The sequence below is a fragment of the Mustelus asterias genome, chromosome 4 (genome assembly GCF_964213995.1).
Source record: "Mustelus asterias chromosome 4, sMusAst1.hap1.1, whole genome shotgun sequence".
In the NCBI taxonomy this organism is placed as follows: Eukaryota; Metazoa; Chordata; class Chondrichthyes; order Carcharhiniformes; family Triakidae; genus Mustelus; species Mustelus asterias.
Genome location: NC_135804.1, coordinates 19,021,974 through 19,036,385, shown reverse-complemented (window position 1 = coordinate 19,036,385; position 14,412 = coordinate 19,021,974). Strand labels below are relative to the sequence as shown.

Below are 14,412 nucleotides of genomic sequence, written 5' to 3'. Positions count from 1 at the left end.
TATTCCCCACCCTGGCCTCCAGCCAGGCTGCTGATTTGACCAGCTTTCACCATGAAGCAGATCCAAAAAGTGCAAGTCTGGGATTCTCTGATGTTGCCCGTGGCTGGGATTCTCCGGTCTTGCTGCTGTGAATGGAATTTTGGCTGAGCGTCAATCTTTCCATTCTCACTGGCAGCAGAGAATGCCAGCCCAAATGAGGTCTCTGCTGATAAGGTTAAAGTTTATTATTTATCTATTTATTTACAGTTTATTTATTAGTATCACAAGTAGGCTTACATTAATACTGCAATGAAGTTATTGTGAAAATCTCCTAGTCGCCACACTCTGGCGCCTCTTCGGGTACTAAGGGAGAATTTAGTATGGCCAATGCACCTAACCCGCACGTCTTTTGGACTGTGGCAGGGAACTGGAGCATCCGGAAGAAACTCATGCAGATATGGGGAGAACGTGCAGAATCCGCACAGACAGTGACCCAAGCCGGAAATGGAATCCAGGCCCCTAGCGCTGTGAGGCAGCAGTGCTAACCACTGTGCTACCCATAAGGTTGTTACAAGCTCCATGTCCCTGGCTTTATTGGGTTCTACACATGTTTTTATTCTCCTAGCACGACTCACATTCCCCCCGCCAATCTTCAAAAGCCTTCCTGTAAATATCCAGACCATTGTTCAGGATGCAATTGATGTTGGAATTAATGAATTGTGTAAAACTTGGACAATATTCTTTCTGAAACCTTTCTGAAGGTTTTTATTGGTCCGCCTGTTAAGTATGGCTCCATCAACTTTAGGAAGGATCACACAACGTTCACTGTTGAAAGTTTGTCAATGCACTGCTTATAGTTTCAAGTTACCTGTGTTGTTATCCCAGGGATGTGAGGAGAGTCGTGCAACTTCCGTGTGGTAGAATGAAAAGTATCTCATTGTTTTGTGTCAAGGATGAGGTCAAGGTCTTAGAGTGAGGTCCAGTCCAAAAGGTCAGCACCATTTTGATTTGACTCTGTGTAGTCTTCAGTAGTGTGGTGGTTATAAAAATCTCCAATGTTGATGGAATCATTTGAGAGCTCATGAAGAATGTCTGGTATGGGCCAGAGTTGGCTGGAAGGCTCCGACACATTTGCTGCTCTGAAATAATCAAGCGTGACAAAATATCCAGAGCTCCTTTTGGCCAATTTTACCTCTAGGTGTTATGGCCAATGGATGGCAAGAAACGCTTCAAGTATGAGTAGTATATTTTGGGAACAGATTCCACTCGCTAGCCTCCTGGTTTTACCCTTCAGAGCCATCTTAGGTAACCTTCAGAGCCATCTTTGGCTGGCATGGTAGCACAGTAGTTAGCGCTGCTGCCTCACAACGCCTGGGACCCGGGATCGATTCCCGGCTTGGGTCATTGGCTGTGTGGAGTGTCTGCATGGGTTTCCTCCGGGTGCTATGGTTTCCTCCCACACTCCAAAGATGTGCAGGTTATGTGGATTGTCCATGCTAAATTGGCCGTTAGTGTCAGGGGGACTAGCAGGGTAAATGCATGGGGTTATGGGAATAGGGTCTGGGTGGGATCGTGATCGGTGCACACTTGATGAACCGAGTGGCCTCTTTCTGTACTTTAGGGATTCTATGGATTATATCATTGCTTTCGATGTAAAATGATTAAATGTGCTTCAAATGGGGGAGGCAGTTATGATTCCCCACTTTGAGACTGTAGCCATTAGAACTTGTAAGTTGCATACTTGGAAGCTCCACCCATCAACAAGGGCTACCTGTTTCCTAAGTTGACTTTATCTTTATTCATTCGTGGGGCATGGGTGTCACTGGCTGGCCAGTATTTATTACCCATCCCAGTTGCCCTTGGAGAACCAACTACATTGCTGTGGTTCTGGAGTCACATGTAGGCCAGATCTGGCAAGGACGGCAGATATCCGCCCTAAAGGACATTAGTGAACCAGATGGGTTTTTCCGACAGTTGACAATGGTTTCATGGTAATCAGTAGATTCTTAATTCCAGATATTTTTTATTGAATTCAAATTCCACCATCTGCCGTGACGGGATTCGAACCCGGGTCCTCAGAATATTGGCAGAGTTTCTGGATTAATGGTCTAGCGATAATACCACTAGGCCATCACCACTTAAATCTATTGTACACATAGATGAACAGGCTTGTATTCACAGTCTATGCAAATGCAATCACAACAAATAAAAAGTTATTCAAATATCGTGTGCGGTTCACACTTTGATATAAATGCAATTTCTGCAGAAGGTCGGAATAACACTTGAATAATCTGGTGATAGGAAACATCACAGACTGTTAGGAATCAAAACAAGACTACAAAGAGCATAGAAAATGAGGTAGAGCACTTGAATAATTTATTTTGTCTGATGACTGTGCTAATTGAAGACTTGCAGCCACTTAATGATAACAATGTTGGCTTTTTTCATATCAGTTCCAAGCGACAGTGAACGAAGGATTTACCGGAATTATAGTGAATCTTACTGTGGAGGACAATGATGACCCGGCTACTGGAGCTTGGAGAGCTGTCTACACCATTATCAATGGAAACCCTGACATGAACTTTAAAATCGAGACCAATCCAAAGAACAATGAGGGAATGTTATTTGTTGACAAAGTAAGTGTGCTTTCCTCGCTCAATCTTAAACGTTCTTTGGGAAATACAAGACGATTGTATCAAATATGTGAGATGCCGGACTGCAAAATTATTTGAGGGAGACAAAATCAATCATTGCCATGTGTTAAGGATGTCTCTTTTTAAAAACAATATTTTTTTACTTGTTCCTATTTTCTGCATCCATCATCACAGCCCCTATCCAAAACACTTCTCGCTTGCAATCTTAAACTCCTCTTCTCTGGGTCTATCGGAATGAACGCCTGGAGATTATGAAGCTCATGGCTGGACCTGTACCCATGGCTTTATCCCAGTGAATCAGGCAGTGCTGAAGCAGCAGCTTTCAGAGCATTTTGCTAGCACATTCAAACCAGTACGCCTCTGGTTTTGGAAGGAGCTGTATTGATTTAGTTGCATTGTCACTGCCATAAAAAACAGCAATGTTCACTTGGGCAGCACGGTGGCACAGTGGTTAGCACTGCTGCCTCACAGCACCAGGAATACTGGTTCGATTCCCAGCTTGGGTGACTGTCCGTGTGGAGTTTGCACATTCTCCCCGTGTCTGCGTGGGTTTCCTCCGGGTGCTCCAGTTTCCTCCCACCATCCAAAGATGTGTGGATGAGTTGGATTGGCCATTCTCAATTGCTCCTTAGTGTCAGGGGAACTAGTGAGGGTAAATGCATGGGGTTATGGGGATAGGGCCTGGGTGGGATTGTAGTCGGTACAGACTCGATGGGCTGAATGGCCTCCTCCTGCACTGTAGGATTCTATGATCTATGATCCTATGATCCTCACAAGCTCAGTTGGATTGATGGTATATATCAGAATAGGATGAACAGTCCCATTTAAGCCTCGAAAGCACTGAGCTCGGGCTCTCTTCAAACCATTTCTGAAAATAATCAATTATGCTAATTCAGATGTGATAACTGCTCTTAAAGCATCCTCCTGAAGTCATGGCGCTGCACACTGATCTACATTGATTATCACACTCTCCAGAGTGTTCTTCACTTCATGCCATTATATTGGAGATGTGATAAAAGCAAATTACTGCGGATGCTGGAATCTGAAACCAAAAGAGAAAATGCTGGAAAATCTCAGCCGGTCTGGCAGCATCTGTAAGGAGAGAAAAGAGCTGACATTTCGGGTCCAGATGACACTTTGTCAAAGCTAAAAGGCATACTGTAGGGTCTCACCCCCACTCTCGCCCCCTATTTTATCCCCCCTTTCTTTACCTTTGCTTCCACATTCCCCCTTTTTCTCAATTTTACCTCTCTCCCACTCATTCCACCCCCATAACTTCCTCTGTCACAGTTTACCCTCTGATTTCAGCTTCTCTGCCGTTTGGCCATCCACACCTCCTATTCGCTCTGTGCACTGCCACTGGCAGCCTTTCCCCTTGGTTTTGTGCCTACGATTCATCTTTCATTCCCTCACCCTGCAATATAAATATATCCCAGTTTCGATGCCTTTTAGGGCATCTGACAAAGGGTCACCTGAACCCGAAACGTCAGCTCTTTTCTCTCTTGCAGATACTGCCAGACCTGCTGAGATTTTCCAGCGTTTTCTCTTTTGGTTGTTGGAGATGTGAGTTGTGTACTCTGCCAGCATTTTGACTGTCAGCATCACGTCAGAGGAGATTGTCTCCGCTACCTCTTTATGAGATTTTCAATCAGTCCTCAAGGATTTCGTGGGTATAATCCCAGGCAGTAACTTCACAATTTCCTGACATTCCGAAAGCACCACATAAGAGGAAGAGGTTAGGATCAAAGTGAATTGAGTTTTCAGCACGGGACAGATAGTGAGTAAAGGACAGAATCATAGACTATTTAAGGAATTGCACTTGGCGATCTTGGTCCTTAAGTTCTTCAGCAAGAAAGAGACATTTGTTTCCTCATCATTTCATCCCAGCTCATTCACTGGGTGGAAACCTTTACTAACTAAGCCATGTCATTGGCCAAATATGCATATCTGGGCTGCTACTAGAATAATAAAGGTGTCATTATGGGTTGGGTGAATCAGTTGGAGGATGCAGTTCCTCTGGTGGGTTGGACTGGTCCTCAGATATTTACTTCTGTAAGCACTCAGCATCTGTGAGAGCTACAAGGCAGGTTCATTTTAGAAAGTGCAGCTCTGACTTGGAAATCAGAAGCAAGAACAGAACAACAGAACCAACAGCTCTCTAAGTGCTCTGTTCATTAGTAACCTGAACCTGTCAGCCCTCCGCCAAACTTTTCACTCCTCAAGCTGCCCAATATGTCTGCCCGTGAATTGCAGAGATTCCTCCTGGTGCCTACAAAGGGCCTAAAGCTAACCATTTTCCAGCCGTGGCAATTCTTCATCTCTGGTTGTCTGCATGTTTCTGCTTTGAACAGATAATAAACATTTAGTCATGGTACAAGCCAATTAGCATTGTCTTTTGAGTTATTTCCGGATACATTTTGGTGAACATGCTCTCGGGGCAAGCAATCCAGCAGCCTTTTCAGTTCTCAGGCAAATATTAGGAAATATGTATGGTAGGTGAGAAGGTCTACCAGATACCCTTGACTCAGGTGGAGCACACTCTCTTGAGGCAGAAGGTTGTGTCTTCAAGTCTCGCTCCAGGATATGAGTGCAATAATTAAGAGTGACAGTGCAGTGGATTATTGAGGATGCTAACTGTTGATGAGACATTAAACCGAGATCCCTGCCGGAATTTTTACCAGCATGTCTGCCCCGGAATTGGGCTGGGCGAGGCTCGCAGAACGGCATTCTCCGTTGGCCTCAGGCAAGATCCTACAAGCCTCGGGCGGGTGAGGCGGTAAAATTCCAGCACCCGTCTGTCCTCTCAAATGGATCTAAAAGATTCCGTGACGATAGAAGAGCAAGGAAGTTATCCATTGTGTCTTGGTCAATATTTAAGGGTAGCACAGTGGTTAGCACTGCTGCCGCACAGCTCCAGGGACCGAGGTCCAATTCTGGCCTCGGGCGACTGTCTGTGTGGAGTTTGCACATTCTGCCTGTGTCTGCGTGGCTTTCCTCCCACAGTCCAAAGATGTGCAGGTTAGGTGGATTGGCCATGCTAAATTGCCCCTTAGTGTCCCAAGGTGTGTAGGTTGGAGGATTAGTGGGCAAATATGTGAAGATACAGGGATAGGGCCTGGGTAAGATGCTCTGTTGAAGACTCGGTGCAGATTCAATAGCCTAGAGGCCTCCTTCTGCATTATAGGGATCTATCTCCATCAACATTACCAAAGCAAATTATCGGATCAATGCCATGTTGCTGACTGTGTGTATTGCTTGTGAAAATTGGCTGCTGTGTTCCCCACAATGCAACAGTAACAATCTATATACTTCATTGTTGTAAAGCAGTGTTAGATATCCATAGTTGTGGAAGGTGTTGTTTAAATGCAAGTTTTTTGTTTTTCTTTCTTTATGGTGTTCTGTTTTCTGCCTTTCACTTTTCTATGTTTAAGGCACCTCCAGCACAGTATTTTTCTCTGTCACTTCTGAGTTTCCTTGCTGTGCCTCAGACTTATAATTTACCCACTCCCAGCTTTGTAAACACAACAAAGTGCAGGACTCTCACTGTCACGCTGTTTTGCCTGTTAAATTAGACATCCAAGCCAAAGCAGATGGGATCATGCGAACCATAGAAATTATACAGCATAGAAGGAGCCATTCGGCCCATTAAGTCTGCACCTACCCATCCTTTTTTATCTTACCCAGGCCCTACCCTGTAACCCCCGTGTTTACCTGGCTAATCCCCCTAGCCTACACATCTTGGGACATTAAGAGGCAATTCACCACAGCCAATCCACCTAACCTGTACATTTTTGGACGGTGGGAGGAAACCAGAGAACCCAGAGGAAACCCACGCATACAGGGGGAAAACTCCACACACACATCCAAGACCAGAATTGAATCCAGGTCCTGGCACTGTGAGGCAGCAGTGCAACTAACCACCGTGCCAACCTTGTCCATGCCAACTCACACACCCAGGTGCCCTTTCTAATCCCATCTTCCTGCATATGGGCATAGCCCTGCAACTTACAGCACTTAAGGTGCAGATCCAGGTACCTTTTAAATGAGACCCATAATTGTTTCAATGATCTGAGGAAAATCCTGGTCAGAAGTCTTATCTCAGTGCAGTAGTGATCACAAAGAACCGTGGATGAATTACTACCTGTGTTGAATTAGCTAATCTTAGTTATGGTACTCAGGTAGTAGTGAGTATAATTGGTCTGAATTTCAGTGAAGGAAGAAAAGAAAAATCAGCCATCACCCAGTGATCCCCCGAAAGGAAGTGAGAGAATGTAGCTGGTGAGGTGGCACAGTGGTTAGCACTGCTGCCTCAAGCGCCAGGAACCCAGGTTCGATTCCCAGCTTGGGTCGCTGTCTATGCAGAGTTTGCACATTCTCCCCATGTCTGTGTGAGTTTCCTCCGGGTGCTCTGGTTTCCTCACATAGTCCAACAGACATGATGGTTAGGTGCATTGGCCTTACTAAATTCTCCCTCAGTGTACCCGAACAGACGCCGGATTGTGGTGACTAGGGGATTATCACAGTAACTTGATTGCAGTGTTAATGTAAGCCTACTTGTGACTAATAAATAAACTTAAATAAATAAACTTTAAAAATTGGATGGGGACAATAATGAGTTGGGCTCCATACTCCAATTGGCTGTTGATATCAACCATCAAAAATTCCACCATAAATAATAGGAAAATCCCACAGCCAAAACTGCAGAACTCCAACATGGAGTCAATTCCTGAAGGAAAACAAGATGAAGAAATATTGAGTGGACTTTTACTCAATTCCTAAATGTCCACGAAGTAGCGCTGGAACAATTTTCACTTTTCAGGAACCAACACATTCAATAATAGATTGATTGAAACAAATGAGTAGTTATGTTTTAAATATTGATCTGCTATTCACAGAGATTAATTTCAAATCGATGAATCTGTTTGAAGAAATTGCTTCGCGTCTGTAATCGCTGTTCTGATTTTGAATTCATTTAACAACTTGAGTGACTACAACATTCTTTAATTGATTTCATTTCAGTCTTTGGATTATGAAAGATCTGCATTTCACACACTGCTGATTAAGGTTGAAAATGAAGACCCGATCATGCCTGAGATCAGTTATGGGTCAAGCTCTACCACCACCGTGCAAGTCACGGTTCTCGATGCCAACGAGCCGCCGGTCTTCAATCCAGATCCAACAATCGTGGTGAAGCCAGAGAACATCCCAGTCGGCAGTGTCGTCGTGACGTTGAATGCAACTGACCAGGATATTCTTCAGAAACAGACAATTAAGTAAGTGTTCTGCATAAGGTTGGAAATAGACAGAGTTTACACAGATCTAAAGACAAGGAGGAAACAGGGTTGGCATTTGGAGGTTGATGCGCTATCAATAAGGCGAAAGACTACCGATATGCCAATATAAGTGTAGGCTTTTATTCACAACAGAATCAGGAGCAGATCCCAACATATAACCAACCTGGACTGAACAAGGGGGAGGAGACAGCCACCTTTATACTAGGTGCTGAGGGGAGGACCCAAACTGGAAGGGGATGTGTCCAGGTATGACAAGCACACACAACGGTGGTCCATATAGGACAAAGGCACAACTGAGGTCCACCACAGAGGTTAAGATGTGAGTTAAATGGTTCTGCATTCATGCACTCAGAATGTACAAAATCAAGAGTCATACAGGAATTTAATCTGCTCCCTTCGTTCACAGGTTTGAGGAAGGTGAGAGATGTGTTCCATAGTGAATTGCCACCTTTAGCACTCTGATTGCACCTCTGCTTGGAACCGCACACCAAATACCCAGTCTGAGATGCAGTTATTGGACTAGATGTGAAATCTATAGATTGCTTATCTAGTCCTCTGCCCTCAGCAGAATGCAAAAGAGAAACCTGACTGTAAGTGAAAAGTTAAAACAACCCAGAGAGATTGGGCAGGATTTTCCGGCCTTGCTCAATACCCAAAACCGGAACATTCCACCCGAGGTCAGCGGACCTTTCCATGGGTCCGCCCCTTGCCTGCTGCGATTCCAATGGTGGGTGGGATGGTAAAATTCCGCCCCATTATGTGCGTATGTACGTAAAAGCAAAGTGCTGCGGACGCTGGAAATCTGAGATATAAAAACGGAAAATGCTGGATAAACTGAGATCCGGCAGTATCTGTGGAGAGAAACAGAATTAACGGCAGAAATTTTACCACCACGCCCGCCCCGGAATCGGGGCAAGAGAGGCTTGCAGAACGGAATTCCCCATTGGCCTCAGGTGGGATTTTACGATCCTTGACTGAGCGAGGTCGTAAAATCCTGGCAAACACCTTGGGTCTAAATGATCCTTCTGCAGATGCAAGGGGGTCATTAGGAATGTGATATATTTAAGTAGCTTTTGAATATCCCAAATAAAAATCAATTTACAGAACAATGTTATCCTCAGTTAGGACATGATTGTTTTTAACTGATGGAAATTAAATCAAGAATAGGAATTACGGAATGCATTGAAATGAAGTGTGAACTCATCACAGTTGTAGGTTGTCGCTCAATACACGGATTACAGGAGGTTTCTAATTTCCTTTTAATGTCTATTAAGGGTAATTCATTAAATGGCTCTGACACTTGTCTTTAATTCAGTGGAGAAATATTTTTACAGTATACAATTGCCCGTTAGGCATTTTACTCTGAAGCAGAAATTGTCCCATCAGGAATTATGATGGAAGTAGGGTTTTGTATCTTGTCTGGTCAGTCAGCATCCTCCACCATGGTTCTACTGCAAAGAGCAGGGCGTCCCTGGTCTTTGCTGTCATCATTCCACTGAAACTAGCAGCAATTTCTGGAGCCCACACATGTGCAGTTAAACATGGAAATCCAGAAGCTGCTTTGAGGGATTTTATGCTTCCCCACACGTTGCACTGTTGAAATCTCACCAGAGTGCAATCAAGTCAAACTAATTGAATTGACAACAACTTCTGCATTAGCCTTGCTGTAAATCACCTTATTCAGTGAGTGTGGCTGAGTTTTTAATGGTGTACTCAGTTTCTAATTACTGCTGAACTACCATTCTGGCCCTGAAAATGTAAATTTATGGAACCATAGAATAGTACCTTCTATTAGAAGGTAAGAAGTGGCGATATTTGCTGATGATTGCACAATGTTCAAAGGTGTGCAGCTTAGGTGGATTGACCATGCTAAATTGCTCCTTAGCATCCAAGGATGTGTAGGTTAGGTGGATTAGCCATGGTAAATGCGCAGGGTTATGGGAATTGGGCCGGTGGGGGGGGGGTGCAGGGTAAGATGCTCTTTCAGAGAGTCGGTGCAGATTTTATGAGCTGAATGGCTTCCTTCTGCACTGTAGACTCCCCCCCCCCACACTTAATAAAACTTCAGCACAGTTACTTTAAGGTTCCATGACGACTTCATTTGTTTTACAAGGATGGAGGAGTATGCTATCTTCCATCACATTTCTAATTGCCAGGAATGCTACACCAAGCAATGTATCTTGGTTGATGGAGGTGTGAGTGGCTGGCTGTGACTCTGCCACTGCTGTGTTAATTCTTTTTAGCATGAGTAACTAAAGCCTGTCTTCACTTAGCACAAGTGCAGTTTGTTACCCACTTGTTTCTGGCTGCCAGCATTCTTCTATTGTTGAAACAGTAAAGATGGTGTGGCAAGGTGCCTGATTAAAGTGTACAGCATTAGGGGTGTAAGATAGCTTGTTTTGGATGAGTGCCATTCTGATGTCAACTCTTTAATACCAATGGTGTGAACCACTATATTTGGAAGTGGTGTGCCACAGTGTTTTGCTCTACACAGGTTTGCAGTTTGAGTTAAAGTTTTATATATGGACTGCCCGTGGTTCAAGAATGCAGCTCACGACCACCTTCTCGAGGGCACTTAGCAATGGATAATAAATGTTGGTCTCGCCAGCAAAGCCCAAATAGAAGGTTATCTAGGATTGCAACGGGATCTTGATCAATTGGGCCAATGGGGCTGACGAATGACTGATGGAGTTTAATTTAGATAAATGCGAGGTGATGCATTTTGGTCAATCGAACCAGGGCAGGACTTACTCAGTTAATGGTAGGGCGTTGGGGAGAGTTGTAGAACAAAAGAGATCTCAGAGTACAGGTTCATAGCTCCTTGAAAGTGGGGTTACAGGTGGACAGTGGTGAAGAAGGCATTCAGCATGCTTGGTTTCATTGGTCAGAACATTGAATACAGGAGTTGGGACGTCTTGTTGAAGTTGTACAAGACATTGGTGAGGCCACACTTGGAATACTGTGTACAGTTCTGGTCACCCTATTATAAAAAGGATATTCTTAAACAAGAAAGAGTGCAGAAAAGATTTACTAGGATGCTACTGGGACTTGATGGTTTGAGTTATAAGGAGAGGCTGGATAGACTGGGACTTTTTTCTCTGGAGTGTAGGACGCTGAGGGTGATCTTATAGAGGTCTATAAAATAATGAGGGGCATAGATCAGCTAGATAGTCAATATATTTTCCCAAAGGTAGGGGAGTCTAAAACCAGAGGGCATAGGTCTAAGGTGAGAGGGGAGAGATACAAAAGGATCCAGAAGGGCAATTTTTTCACACAGAGGGTGGTGGGTGTCTGGAACAAGCTGCCAGAGGTGGTAGTAGAGGAGGGTACAATTTTGTCTTTTAAAAAGCGTTTATACATGGATAAAATGGGTATAGAGGGATATGGGCCAAATGCAGGAAATTGGGACTCACTTAGATGTTTAAAAAAAGGCCTGTTTCCATGCTGTAAACCTCTATGACTCTCTGACTCCAAGTTAACATAGAGTCCTACAGTGCAGAAGGAGGCCATTCGGCCCATCACGTCTGCACCGACCACAATCCCACCAGGCCCAATCCCCATAATCCCATGCATTTACCCTAGCTAGTCCCCCTCACACTAAGGGGCAATTTACCATGGCCAATCCACCTAACCTGCACATCTTTGGACTGTGGGAGGAAACTGGAGCACTTGGAGGAAACCCACACAGACACGGGGAGAACGTACAAACTCCACACAGACCCAAGCCGGGAATCGAACCCGGATCCCTGGCGCTATGAGGCAGCAGTGCTAACCACTGTGCCACCGTGCCACCCAAATAAATCCCACACATCCCACAAATTTTTTTAAAAAATATGCACATTACCTCATAGTCATAATACTTTTCCTGAAATTTACTGTGTATGTGAAGTTATTGAAACTTTAAATTTTCTGCACTCAATGGAACATTTTATTAATCTCCCAGAGAAATTCTTGCCTCTGTGATGTGGTGTGTGTTCCAATGATGTAACTGAGGTGCCAACAGGGGTTTGTTTTAATTGAAGAATACTGAAAGGGACATAATCCAAATCGTTAAAATGCCGAGAAGCAACATGATATAGGTTGTTGGGTTTGGACTGAGTGTGCGGAAAATAGAAAACACAGGTTTAAAATTGACAAGCCTCAAGTGAGACAGGAGAGTAGGTGATTTCATTTGTTCTCACAGAGTATTCAATACATGGGATGGCTTCCGAGCAAGAAAAGTGGTTGTTGTCTTATCGATTGCCTCCATCAAATGGATTCTGACCATATTTTTTTACAGCAGTTGTGAATTTAAAAAAACAGAAACAGGATAAACTAATTAAAACCTTGCATATCCTGTCACGGGAATCAGTGTTTTATTGATGAGGTAAAGCCAGAAGCAATTAAGACTCTAATAGGATTTAACCACATCACGTATTGCTAAAGAAGTTGCCCTTCCTTAACCTGTGAGTCAAATAGAGTGCACATCAACATGTAAGTGTGACGCAAAATTGAGTCAAACCAGCTGGGGAGTTATGTTCTGATAAATGCATTCATTAAGGCCCGAATTTTAGAGCAGAGGTGAGAGTGACTGCCTTTGATGTCAAGGCCGCATTTGATCAAGTGTGGTATTGTGGAATCCCAGCAAAATTGAAGTCAATGGGAATTAGGTGGTGAACTTCCCAGTGGAATGAGGCTTACCTTGTGCAAAGGATGACAGATGGCTGTGGTTGTTGAAGACTAAACATCTCAGCACCATGGGCTGGTTTAGAGTCATAGAGGTTTACAGAATGGAAACAGACCCTTCGGCCCAACTTGTCCCTGCCGCCCCTTTTGTTAACCCCAAAGCTAGTCCCAATTGCCCGCATTTGGCCCATATCCCTCTATACCCATCTAAATGCTTTTTAAAAGACAAAATTGTAACTGCCTCTACTACTACCTCTGGCAGCTTGTTCCAGACACTCACCATCCTCTGTGTGAAAAAATTGCCCCTCTGGACCCTTTTGTATCTCTCCCCTGACTCCCCTCCCTTTGGGAAAAAATATTAACTATCTAGCTGATCTATGTCTCTCATTATTTTATAGACCTCTATAAGATCACCCCCAAGCCTCCTACATTCCAGAGAAAAAAGTTCCAGTCTATCCAGCCTCTCCTTATAACTCAAACCATCAAGTCCTGGTAGCATCCTGGTAATCTTTTCTGCACTCTTTCTAGTTTAATAATATCCTTTCTGTAACAGGGTGACCAGAACTGTACACAATATTCCAAGTGTGGCCTCACCGATGTCTTGTACAACTTCAACAAGATGTCCAACTCCTGTATTCAATGTTCTGATCAATGAAACCAAGCATGCTGAATGCCTTCTTCACCACTCTGTCCATCTGTGACTCCACTTTCAAAGAGCTATGAACCTGTACCCCTAGATCTCTTTGTTCTATAACTCTCCCCAATGCCCTACCATTAACTGAGTAAGTCCTGCCCTGGTTCGATCTACCAAAATGCATCACCTCGCATTTATCTAAATTAAAGTCCATCTGCCATTCGTCAGCCCATTGACCCAATTGATCAAGATCCCGTTGCAATCCTAGATAACCTTCTTCACTGTCCACTATGCCACCAATCTTGGTGTCATCTGCAAACTTACTAACAATGACCCCTATATTCTCATCCAAATCATTAATATAAATGACAACTAACAGTGGACCCAGCACCGATCCCTGAGGCACACCACTGGTCACAGGCCTCCAGTTTGAAAAAACAACTGTCTACAACCACCTTCTGGCTTTTATCATCAAGCCAATTTTGTATCCATTTGGCTACCCTGTATCCCGTGAGATTTAACCTTATGCAATAACCTACCATGTGGTATCTTGTCAAAGGTCTTGCTAAAGTCCATGTCGACAACATCAACTGCACTGTCCTCCTCTATCTTCTTGGTTACCCCTTCAAAAAACTCAATCAAATTTGTGAGACATGATTTTTCACTCACAAAGCCATGCTGACTGTTTCTAATCAGTCCTTGCATCTCTAAATGCCTGTAGATCCTGTCTCTCAGAATACCTTCTAACAGCTTACCCACTACAGATGTGAGGCTCATCGGCCTGTGGTTCCCAGATTTTTCCCTGCAGCCCTTCTTATACAAAGGCACAACATTTGCCAACCTCCAATCTTCAGGCACCTCACCTGTAACTACCAATGATTCAAATATCTCGGCTAGGGGACCCCCGCAATTTCCTCCCGAGCCTCCCACAGTGTCCTGGGATACACATCATCAGGTCCCGGGGATTTATCTACCTTGATGGGCTTTAAGACTTTCAGCACCTCTTTCTCTATTATATGTACACTCCACAAGACATCACTATTTATTTCCCCAAGTTCCCTAATATCCATGCTTTTCTCAACAGTGAATACTGATGAGAAATATTCATTTAGGCTCTCACCCATCTCTTGTGGATCCGCACATAGATGACCTCGTTGATCCTTAAGAGGTCCTACTCTTTCCCCAG

General features: G+C 44.0%; 1 protein-coding gene across 2 annotated transcripts in view; it reads left to right on the top strand.

Moving 5' to 3' along the window:
- Positions 1–14,412, top strand: part of cdh13 (cadherin 13, H-cadherin (heart)) — a 1,022,665-nt gene that overhangs the window by 892,322 nt on the left and 115,931 nt on the right. For both annotated transcript variants that reach the window (XM_078210633.1, XM_078210635.1), the window contains exons 9-10: positions 2,433–2,615; positions 7,653–7,906. In XM_078210633.1, the coding sequence (XP_078066759.1) occupies positions 2,433–2,615; positions 7,653–7,906 (437 nt within the window). The remainder of the gene's footprint in view (positions 1–2,432; positions 2,616–7,652; positions 7,907–14,412) is intronic.